The sequence below is a fragment of the Gopherus flavomarginatus genome, chromosome 1 (assembly GCF_025201925.1).
Source record: "Gopherus flavomarginatus isolate rGopFla2 chromosome 1, rGopFla2.mat.asm, whole genome shotgun sequence".
In the NCBI taxonomy this organism is placed as follows: Eukaryota; Metazoa; Chordata; order Testudines; family Testudinidae; genus Gopherus; species Gopherus flavomarginatus.
Window position 1 is genome coordinate 5792536 of NC_066617.1, and position 11711 is coordinate 5804246.

General features: G+C 63.4%; 1 protein-coding gene across 1 annotated transcript; it reads left to right on the forward strand.

The window, feature by feature from the left end:
- Nucleotides 1-8667: 8667 nt before the first annotated feature.
- Nucleotides 8668-11711, forward strand: ATP6V1F (ATPase H+ transporting V1 subunit F). The gene is made up of 2 exons (XM_050930174.1): nt 8668-8886; nt 11181-11711. Exons 1-2 carry the CDS (start codon nt 8729-8731, stop codon nt 11380-11382), a joined length of 360 nt encoding a protein of 119 aa, XP_050786131.1. The 5' UTR covers nt 8668-8728; the 3' UTR covers nt 11383-11711.

The window sequence follows — 11711 nt, forward strand, 5'->3', positions numbered from 1 at the left end:
AAGGGGCCCTTGTGTGTCACCCCCTGGGGGACGTGGCAGGGGCAGGAAGCCGCTTTCCCAGATTGGGGCCCCGGTTATATGCGGACGAGGGGCGAGCTGCTGCCGTGGGGCAGGGGGGTCGACGTGCACCGCAGGGCCTCTCTCTCCACTCTGAGCGAGCAGCCCAGCCCTGAGGCCCAAGGGAGGGGCTGGGCGGGGGGATGCCCCTACAGGACATACCAGCCCAGGTCTGGGGCCCTGGGGGGAGATTGAGGGGCCCCTGCCCCACAGGTGCTGAGATGAGCTAGGCCGCAGGAAGGGTCTGAGGGCCGCTCGGTGAGCCCAGGGCAGCAGGCTGTGGAGCCGGAGCCAGGGAGGGGAAAACCAAGTGGGCGGTGATGCCCGCCACCCCCCGGGCCGGAGCCCACTGGCCCCACACACACAGCCCAGAGCGCCAAGCCCTAGGGAAGGCGGGAGCTCCCAAGGTGCTGGGGGCCTGGTAGGTGTCTGCTCATCCCCTGCCCTTGGCCAGTGCCCGCTGTGCCCTTTGCCCCTCCTTGGCCTCCGGCGCTGCCCCCTGCCTCCCTGAGCTGCTCAGTGTCTGACTCCTGATGCTTTTTGAAAAAAACACCCCCTAACCCCCCCCCAGGTGCCCGGCCCAGATGTGTGGTGCGAGGGGAGCCCCTGGCACTCCTGGCTCCTTCTCTGCCGAGCACCAGGGCCGCCCACCCTGTCAGGGAAATAAAGTGACTTGCTACGGTGCCCCATGCTGCTGTGTGTGTGTCCTGCGCCGCGGGGCTGTGATGGGGCAACGGGAAAGGCCCCCATCCCACCCACCGTCCAGCACCAGGGCTGCCTCTGTGGTCTGGGGCCGTTGCTCCCCAGTGCGACCCAGTGCCAAGTCTTACCCACCTAGCAGGGCCCCCCAATGCTCTGGCACCTACTGAGCTGAGGGGCAGGCCTCCTCCTGTGTAACATTAGCCCCCGGCTGGTGCATCCCCTCCCTCCCCTGCCATCCCCCCCTCGACTCTCCGTGAGTGGGGCTGGCCTGGCCACCCACTGCCCCAGCTGCACTGCGCCCCCCAAGGATGGGGTAGCCAGCCGGGCCTTGCCGGGGAATCCCCGGTAGAGATGGAAGGCCGAGAGCCTGTGGCACAAACAGTGGGTGCAGTGGGTGCAGGCCAGGGCCAAAAAGTGGTGCCCTGCTTGTGGGGCTGGCAGGGGGTGGATCCCCCTAGAGGGGCCAGCAGCCGACCCACATGGTGCCCCTAATGTGGGGGCTGGCTGTGGGCCCTAAACACAGGACCAGGCTACCCAGAGCCCAAATAACAGGCTGGGCTGCTCTGGATTAGCTGGGTCCCCCATCCTATGGAGCCAGAGCTGGGGAGCAGCCAGGCTGGTTGCCCCGTGGCTGGCACCGTTTGGTACAGTGTGGCCCAGCTGGTGAGGGGAGAGAAGAGCCAGACAGGTGCCTCTGTAGCATGATGGTGTCACGGGGTCCCCGGGCGATGCTCTGGAACTGCTCCCCACAAACCAGTCAGGACTTTGGGGAGCCTCCTCTCCCTCGGAGCAGACTTGTTCAGGGCAAGAAGCTCACACGGCTTCACCTCCTGGGTCTCTCCTTGGAGCATTCAGCATCTGCCCCTCCGTGCGCTTCCCCCAGTGAGTCCGCCTCGGTGGGGTCCTGGGGCAGCCACAGGGTCCTGCACCCCCACTTTGCAGTCAGACGGGACTCTCAGCCAGCCAGTAACACAGAGGTTTATTCGATGACAGGAACAAGGTCTAAAACAGAGCTTGTAGGTACCGCGAACCGGACCCCTCGGCCGGGGCCATTCTGGGGGCAGTGAGCCAGACCCCCATGTCTGCACTTCACTCCTCGACCCCAGCCAGCTCCAGACTAACAACCCCTCCAGCCCCTCCTCTCTGCTCGGCTCCTTTCCCGGGCCAGGAGGTCACCTGATCCCTTTGTCTCCAACACCTTCAGCTGGCACCTTTGCAGAGGAGGGGCCCAGGCCATCAGTTGCTAGGAGACAGAGTGTCAGGCATTTAGGGGCACTGGCCCTTTGCTCTGCCAGATACTTAAGAACTGCCATGGGGACACTGAGGCACCAACACAGTATTTATAGAAAACATTAAGAACATTCCCAGTTCGTCACATCTCCCCCCTTCAAGACCGAACTGAGCGAGGTCACTTCAGCCAGTGACCTGGGGAAGTTCGAACCCACCAAGGTTCCCATGGATGCCCCAGCATCTCTCCCATTCCTCGGTGTGAGTTACACCAGGACAGTCCAGTCTCACGCCCTCCCTTAGGTCGGGTGTGCTTGATGGCACTTGCAGGCCGCATGTGGGAAGGTTTATGCAGCCCACACCCTTTGCCACCCCAATACCCCTGGGGTTCAAACTGGGATGGGTCTTCTCCCAGCGCTCTGGGCTGCGATTCGGGCTCTCTTGGTTAAGAGCCCCCATCTTGGCCTTGGCCAGCTCTGGGCTTGGGCAGCCGCTCCCCACTTTGTGGCCCAGACACAACACCTCTGCCGTCCCCCCTTGCACTTTCCAGCTTTTACCGTCAGTCCCACCTCCTTGAGGCAGCCCAGCCCCCTTTTCACCTGGGACACCTGTTCCTCCCAGGTCTGGCTAAAGATGCACATGTTATCAGTGTCTGCCAGGGCCAAGTTCTCCATCTCCCTCTGCTTGTCTAGAATCTCCCCAGGCCTAGGCATGGGGTCGGCATCGGACACTGTGATGGCTTTAAGCTTCTGATAGCCCCCACAAAACCAGATCATCCTGTCTCCCTTGGGGATCAGCCCCACGGGTGAGGCCCATGGGCTGTAAAACAGCTGGATCCCACCTAAAGCCAGCATGTCCTTGACCTCTCTCTCCAGGTTCTGGGCTGCTTTCCCAGTGACTCTGAACGGGGAACACCTGATGGGGACATTTGCTCCCACCTCAGGGAAGAGATCCCCCCGGGGGTCTTCCCCGTTCTCCTCCCAATCCTCCCCTTTCAGGTCCAGGGGTCCCCTCACTCTCCTCCCATCCAGCAGCTCGAATGGGAAGAACCCTGTGGATTCCCGGGGCACTGCCAGCTGCCTGCCGATTCCCCCCAGTTCTACTTCCCCTTGGGGAGCCCATTCCCGGTACAGGCATCCCTTCTCCCGCAGGACTCTGTCCCTGCAGCCTTCCCCAAGGGGGTTTGCAGTGCTGTGGCCAGCAAGTTCCCTCAGCTTCTCCAAGGAGGGATCCCTCTGCAGCTCGGTCTGGGATTCAGCGGCTGGGGCAGGGAGTGGGACCTGTTCCCTCTCGCTGGCTGGGCCTGGGGTCACAGCCCCCCTGAGCCCTGTCCCTGGTAGCTCCCTCCCTGCTGTGTAATCACTTCCCAGCAGCACGTCTGGACCAGGCAAACCTGGTTGGCAGCCGACCTGCCCTGCCTGGGTGTCCCCCCACTCAGCTGGGGTCTCAGCTCCCCCCGTGCTCAGCACTGCCCTTGCTGTCCCAGTGGGGGCAGGCAGCGAGCTCTTTGCTCTGGTCCCAGCATCAGAGCCAGCGTGAGCCCCCTCTCCGGTGTGCAGGGGGGTGGGGAGCATCTCTCCCTCCCACTCAGCCCCAGGTTACAGGGTAGGCAGGTATCCTGAGCCCAGCAGCCCCTCCCCCCTGCCAGCCAGGTCATCTGCATTTTCACTGACCATTTCCATCCTAGCCAATTGGTTCCCTGGATTTGAATTCAAACCCTCGGCCGTTACAGGAGCAGGGCCTGGATCCTGTCCCAAAGAGACACAGTCACCCCCCAACAGGGCCTCCCAGCCGATATCCTGGAGAACCCCAACTACCAGCCAGCCCGACCCCTCCTGGGTCTGCACAGGGATCTGGGCCATAGGCAGGGCGAGGGGCTTCACTCCGGGGACCTTCACCCAGGACCCACAGCCCCTCAGCATCTGCGGCTGCACCATCACAGTTCTCTCTGTCCCAGGGTCTCGCCACCCCAGGCGTGTCTCCCCACTGACCCCTGGGAAACCCCCTATGTCTCTCCGCTCCACCATCCCCAGTCCATGCTGCTGCTGCTTCTCCTGCAGCTTTTTCTCGGGCTCTTGCTCCCTCTCAGGATCGATCCTTTCACTCTCTCGGGCTCTGCTCCAATCCCATCTGTCTCCAATCCCCTGATGGGGAACCCGATCGTGAAGACTCTCGTCTGATTGGGGACCAGACTCCCGGGGATGCCAGGCTGCTGCTCCAGCTGCTCCCAGATCCTCTTGCAGCCCCATCGGGGTCAGGAATCTGCTCCTCAGAGCGGTCCTTCTCCTTCAACTGCACGATTAACTGTGCCTTGGTGAACGTCCCCATGCATAACCCTCTCTTTGTGCACAGGATCACAATGTCCTTCTCAAGGAGATGGTGATAGGCCATCACTTCACTGTTCCCAAGTGGCTCTGGACTCACAGGCCTGTGTGCTCTTGGCTCCCCCATGGTTTCCAGGAAGAACCCCTGGTGTGCCAGCCCTTCTCGTGGTCACCACCTCTTTGCCAGGGTCGAGCTGCAGACTCCTCCGCCCCTGGGACTGCTCCTGCAATCCCCAGGGGAACCCTGCTACTGCAAAAATCCTTCTCTCTCCCAGGGTCGAGCGGCAAGCTCCTCCGCCCCTGAGACTGCTCGCTGCAGTCCTCAGGGGGACCCTGTTACTCCAACAGTCCTTCTCGCTGGTCACACACTCCCAGAGGTTAACTGCCCCCTGAAACCGTCCCTCTCTGAGCCTTCAGCATGCCTGGTCCTCATTATCCCCTCTTTGTTTTACTGCTCCCCAGTCACTTACTGCAAGCAGCGCCATTCACGGGGTGCAGTACATCCCACCGCTGCCACCAGTTGTCACGGAGTCACCGGGTGATGCTCTGGAACTGCTCCCCACCAAGCCAGTCAGGGACTTTGGGGAGCCTCCTCTCCCTTGGAGCAGACTTGTTCAGGGCAAGAAGCTCACACGGCTTCACCTCCTGGGTCTCTCCTTGGAGCATTCAGCATCCTCTGCCCCTCCATGCGCTTCCCACAGCGAGTCCACCCAGGCGGGGTCCTGGGGAAGCCACAGGGTCCTGCACCCCCACTTTGCAGTCAGACGTGACTCTCAGCCAGCAGTAACACAGAGGTTTATTTGATGACAGGAACATGGTCTAAAACAGAGCTTGTAGATACAGCGAACCGGACCCCTGAGCTGGGTCCATTCTGAGGGGCAGTGAGCCAGAACCCCATGTCTGCCCTCAGCCAGCTCCAGACTAACCACCCCTTCCAGCCCCTCCTCTCTGCTCAGCTCCTTTCCTGGGCCAGGAGGTCACCTGACCTCTTTGTCTCCAACACCTTCAGCTGGCACCTTTGCAGGGGAGGGGCCCAGGCCATCAGTTGCTAGGAGACAGAGGATCAGGCATTTAGGTACACTGGCCCTTGCTCTGCCAGATAGTTAAGAACTGCCTAGGGGACACTGAGGCACCAACACAGTATTTATAGAAAACATTAAGAACATTCCTAGTGCATCACAGATGGCATCACTGCGTCTCTCCCCGTCTGCCAGAGTCAGGCCTTCTGCTCCACATGCTGCCAGGTGTCGCTGCCACCCTGGGCATTGCGGGTGCGCCAGACTCCCGGGCAGCGCTCTCCCTTGGGGTTTGCCAGCCAGGGCGCCCAGAACAGAATGATGCCACGGGGCCCAGAACCAGGCCTGGCTTGGCACTGAACAAAGGAGACTCTGCAAATGTCCCCCCGGGTGGCTGAGCATCAACACCTCAAGCACCATGGCACACGTGGGCCTGGCACTATCTGAGCGAGGGGAGGGGAGGAGTTAGAGCAGGGGGCTGGGAGCCAGGACTCCTGAGTTCTAGCCCCAGCTCTGGGAGGGGAGTGGGGTCTAGTGGTTAGAGCAGGGGGATTGGGAGCCAGGACTCCCAGGCTGTTTGCCAGCATTGGCAAATATATTGCCCATCTTTAAAACAGAGGAGGAGAACCCCGGGAAGTACAGGCCAGTTAGCCTCACCTCAGTCCCTGGCAAAATCATGGAGCAGGTCCTCAAGGAATCAATTCTGAAGCACTTAGAGGAGAGGAAGGTGATCAGGAACAGTCAGCCTGGATTTACCAAGTCATGCCTGACTGTCTTCTGTGATGGGATAACTGGCTCTGTGGATATGGGGAAAGTGGTGGAGGTGATAAATCTTGACTTTAGCAAAGCTTTTGACAGTCTCCTACAGTATCTTGCCAGCAAGTTAAAGAAGTATGCGCTGGATGAATGGACTACAAGGTGGATAGAAACCTGGCTAGATTGTCAGGCTCAACGGGTAGTGATCAATAACTCCAAGTCTAGTTAGCAGCTGGTATCAGAGTGCCCCAAGGGTCGGTCCTGGGGCCGGTTTTATTCAACATCTTTATCAATGATCTGGCTGATGGGATGAATTGCACCCTCAGCAAGGTTGCAGATGACACTAAGCTGGGGGGAGAGGCAGATACACTGGAGGGTAGGGATAGGATATAGAGTGACCTAGACAAATTAGAGGACTGGGCCAAAAGAAACCTGATGAGGTTCAACAAGGAGAAGTGCAGAGTCCTGCACTTAGGACGGAAGAATCCCATTCACTGTTACAGACTAGGGACTGAATGGCTAGGCAGCAGTTCTGCAGAAAAGGACCTAGGGGTTACAGTGGACGAGAAGCTGGATCTGAGTCAGCAGTGTGCCCTTGTTGCCAAGAAGGCTAATAGCATTTTGGGCTACATTAATAGGAGCATTGCCAGCAGATTGAGGGACGTGATCATTCCCCTCTATTCGGCTCTGCTGAGGCCACATCTGGAGTATTGCGTCCAGTTTTGGTTGCCCCACTACAGGAGGAATGTGGACATATTGGAGAGAGTCCAGCGAAGTGCAACGAAAATGATTAGGGGGCTGGAGCACATGACTTATGAGGAGAGGCTGAGGGAACTGGGCTTGTTTAGTCTGCAGAAGAGAAGAATGAGGGGGGATTTGATAGCTGCTTTCAACTACCTGAAAGGGGGTCCAAAGAGGATGGATCTAGACTGTTCTCAGTGGCGGCAGATGACAGAACAAGGAGCAATGGTCTCGAGTTGCAGTGGGGGAGGTCTAGGTTGGATATTAGGAAACACTTTCACTAGGGGTATGTCTACATCTACAATTTTGCAGCGCTGGTTGTTACAGCTGTATTAGTACAGCTGTATAGGGCCAGCGCTGCAGAGTGGCCACACTTACAGCAACCAGCGCTGCAAGTGGTGTTAGATGTGGCCACACTGCAGCGCTGTTGGGCGGCTTCAAGGGGGGTTCGGGGAACGCGAGAGCAAACCGGGAAAGGAGACCAGCTTCGCCGCGGTTTGCTCTCGCGTTCCCCGAACCACCCTGCAAACCGCAGGGAAGGAGACCTGCTTGCTCGGGGGTTCGGGGAACGCGAGAGCAAACCGGGAAAGGAGACCAGCTTCGCCGCGGTTTGCTCTCGCGTTCCCCGAACCACCCAGCAAACCGTAGGGAAGGAGACCTGCTTGCTCGGGGTTCGGGGAACGCGAGAGCAAACCAGGGAAGGAGACCAGCTTGATTACCAGAGAGGCTTCCTCAGGTATGCTGGGATACCTGCTTATTCCACGGAGGTCAAGAAAAGCGCTGGTAAGTGTCTACACTTGATTACCAGCGCTGGATCACCAGCGCTGGATCCTCTACACCCGAAACAAAACGGGAGTACGGCCAGCGCTGCAAACAGGGAGTTGCAGCGCTGGTGATGCCCTGCAGATGTGTACACCTCCTAAGTTGCAGCGCTGTAACCCCCTCACCAGCGCTGCAACTTTGTGATGTAGACAAGCCCTAGGAGGGTGGTGAAGCACTGGAATGGGTTACCTACGGAGGCGGTGGAATCTCCTTCCTTAGAGGTGTTTAAGGTCAGGCTTGACAGAGCCCTGGCTGGGATGATTTAGTTGGTGTTGGTCCTGCTTTGAGCAGGGGGCTGGACTAGAAGCTCCTGAGGTCCTTCCAGCCGATACTCTCTGAGTCCTGGCTCCTATCCCTGGCTCTGGAAGGGGAGTGGGGTCTGTCGTGGACCCACATGGTCAGTGCTCTGTCCCCAGCTTTGGCTCAGTCTCTGGGAGGAGCCGTTCAGTGGGGCAGACCCCAGGAGGCTCGCTCAGCTCCAGGCTGATCGCCGCGGTCTCCCTGCGCCCTGAGGCTGGGTCTGCTCAGTGAGTCCCCACGCGGGAGCCACGTGCCTCGCCCGGCAGCCGCGCTGGGTTTCGTTGGCAGCTGGCGCCCGGCCCAGGAGGCTTCAGGGCAGCCCAGAGCCCAGCCAGGCGCAGGGAGCCCCAGGCTCCGGTCTGAGCTCCAGGGTCCGAGCCCAGCCCAGCCCCGTCCCTGCGGCCAGGCGGGGCACTGCGGGCATGTCCAGCGCACAGCACCCCTCCCGGCCCCTCCCCCGCTGGGAACAACGCAGCGCCCAGGGAAACTGAGGCACGGACAGGCCTCACGAGCAATACAAGTCCCGCTTCGTCACGTGGTCCGGGGTGAAAGGGGGCCCGGACTCCTGGGTTCTCGCGGGGCGGGGCGGGTCACAGCCAGCAGCACCCCTGCGCATGCGTAGAACCGCTCCGCCGGGCTCCGAGCGGTCGGCGCGAGGTGCGCATGCTCGGAATGGCGGGGTCGGGGAGCCCGCCGCGCAGGCGCAGACGGGGGCTGCAGGGGCAGGCCGCGCATGCGCCGGGGGTGTAAGCGGCGCCCGGCAGCCGGCGGCGGAGCAGCGCCATGGCCGGGCGGGGGAAGCTGATCGCGGTGCTGGGGGACGAGGACACGGTGACGGGCTTCCTGCTGGGCGGGGTGGGCGAGCTCAACAAGCACCGCAAGCCCAACTTCCTGGTGGTGGAGAAGGACACGAGCCTGACCGAGATCGAGGAGACCTTCCGGTGCGCGGGCGAGACCACCGGGGCGCGGGGGGGCCGCCGGGCGAGACCACCGGGGCGCGGGGCGCGGGGGGGACCGCCGGGCGAGACCAGCGGGGCGCGGGGGGGGGCCGCCGGGCGAGACCAGCGGGGCGCGGGGGGGGCCGCCGGGCGAGACCACCGGGGCGCGGGGGGGACCAGCGGGGCGCGGGGGGGCCGCCGGGCGAGACCAGCGGGGCGCGGGGGGGCCGCCGGGCGAGACCACCGGGGCGCGGGGGGGCCGCCGGGCGAGACCACTGGGGCGCGGGGGGGGGGCCGCCGGGCGAGACCAGCGGGGGGCGGGGGCTGAACCTGGAGCTGTGGGGGACCCAGGCGTCCGACTCTGCCTATCCAATGGAGGGAGCAGGTGTTGGGGCGGGGGGGGGCAGTTGATGGCTCCGGGAGGATTGGGGGGGGAGAGGTGCTGGCTGGGAGGGGGGGGGCAGTTGATGGCTCCGGGAGGATTGGGGGGGTAGAGGTGCTGGCTGGGGGGGGCAGTTGATGGCTCCGGGAGGATTGGGGGGGTAGAGGTGCTGGCTGGGGGGGGCAGTTGATGGCTCCGGGAGGATTGGGGGGGGAGAGGTGCTGGCTGGGAGGGGGGGGGGCAGTTGATGGCTCCGGGAGGATTGGGGGGGTAGAGGTGCTGGCTGGGAGGGGGGGGGCAGTTGATGGCTCCGGGAGGATTGGGGGGGAGAGGTGCTGGCTGGGAGGGGGGGGCAGTTGATGGCTCCGGGAGGATTGGGGGGGTAGAGGTGCTGGCTGGGAGGGGGGGGGGCAGTTGATGGCTCCGGGAGGATTGGGGGGTAGAGGTGCTGGCTGGGAGGGGGGGGCAGTTGATGGCTCCGGGAGGATTCGGGGGGGAGGTGCTGGCTGGGAGGGGGGGCAGTTGATGGCTCCGGGAGGATTGGGGGGGTAGAGGTGCTGGCTGGGGGGGGCAGTTGATGGCTCCGGGAGGATTGGGGGGGAGAGGTGCTGGCTGGGAGGGGGGGGGCAGTTGATGGCTCCGGGAGGATTGGGGGGGGAGAGGTGCTGGCTGGGAGGGGGGGGGCAGTTGATGGCTCCGGGAGGATTGGGGGGGTAGAGGTGCTGGCTGGGAGGGGGGGGGCAGTTGATGGCTCCGGGAGGATTCGGGGGGGAGGTGCTGGCTGGGAGGGGCAGTTGATGGCTCCGGGAGGATTGGGGGGGTAGAGGTGCTGGCTGGGAGGGGGGGGCAGTTGATGGCTCCGGGAGGATTGGGGGGGGTAGAGGTGCTGGCTGGGAGGGGGGGGGCAGTTGATGGCTCCGGGAGGATTCGGGGTAGAGGTGCTGGCTGGGAGGGGGGGGGCAGTTGATGGCTCCGGGAGGATTCGGGGGGTAGAGGTGCTGGCTGGGAGGGGGGGGGCAGTTGATGGCTCCGGGAGGATTGGGGGGGGAGGTGCTGGCTGGGAGGGGGGGCAGTTGATGGCTCCGGGAGGATTGGGGGGGTAGAGGTGCTGGCTGGGAGGGGGGGGGCAGTTGATGGCTCCGGGAGGATTGGGGGGGAGGTGCTGGCTGGGAGGGGCAGTTGATGGCTCCGGGAGGATTGGGGGGGTAGAGGTGCTGGCTGGGGGGGGCAGTTGATGGCTCCGGGAGGATTGGGGGGGGAGGTGCTGGCTGGGAGGGGCAGTTGATGGCTCCGGAAGGATTGGGGGGGTAGAGGTGCTGTCTGGGGGGGGCAGTTGATGGCTCCGGGAGGATTGGGGGGGGGAGGTGCTGGCTGGGAGGGGGGGCAGTTGATGGCTCCGGGAGGATTGGGGGGGAGGTGCTGGCTGGGAGGGGGGGCAGTTGATGGCTCCGGGAGGATTGGGGGGGGAGGTGCTGGCTGGGAGGGGCAGTTGATGGCTCCGGGAGGATTGGGGGGGTAGAGGTGCTGTCTGGGGGGGGCAGTTGATGGCTCCGGGAGGATTGGGGGGGTAGAGGTGCTGGCTGGGAGGGGGGGGAGTTGATGGCTCTGGGAGGATTGGGGGGGTAGAGGTGCTGGCTGGGGGGGGCAGTTGATGGCTCCGGGAGGATTGGGGGGCTAGAGGTGCTGGCTGGGAGGGGGGGGGCAGTTGATGGCTCCGGGAGGATTGGGGGGGTAGAGGTGCTGGCTGGGAGGGGGGGCAGTTGATGGCTCCGGGAGGATTGGGGGGGGTAGAGGTGCTGGCTGGGAGGGGGGGGCAGTTGATGGCTCTGGGAGGATTGGGGGGGCAGGTGCTGGCTCAGGGGGTGTCTGTTCCCCCCCGTGAAGGCCCCCCCACCCATCCCTGTTCCCCCCGCAGGAGCTTCCTGGCCCGCGAGGACATCGGCATCATCCTGATCAACCAGTTCATCGCGGAGCTGATCCGGCACGTGCTGGATGGGCACACCCGCTCGCTGCCCGCCGTGCTGGAGATCCCCTCCAAGGAGCACCCCTACGACGCCGCCAGGGACTCCATCCTGCGCCGCGCCCGGGGCATGTTCACCGCTGAGGACCTGCGCTAGGGGCCGCGCTGCCTGGCACTGCCCAGCCGCCCGGCTCCCTCCCTCCTCAGCCCGCCTGTCCCCGGGGGAGTGGCTGCTGCTGCAGTAGTTCAGGGTGATGAAAAGCATCTGCCTCCCTCCTCTGCCCCCCCCCCCCCCCACCCCCAGTGAACTGCGGCCAGGCCCAGCCTGGCTCCCCGGCGGGGGGTCAAAGAGGGTGCCAGAGCTGGCTGGCCGCACCCCTCTTGTTTCCCAGGGCCTCGGCTCCCCCTGCCCTCCGTGTGCTGCCGGCTGCGTCTCGTCTATGTTCCTGTGACGGTTGAGCTGTTACATTAAAGCAGAGAAACCCC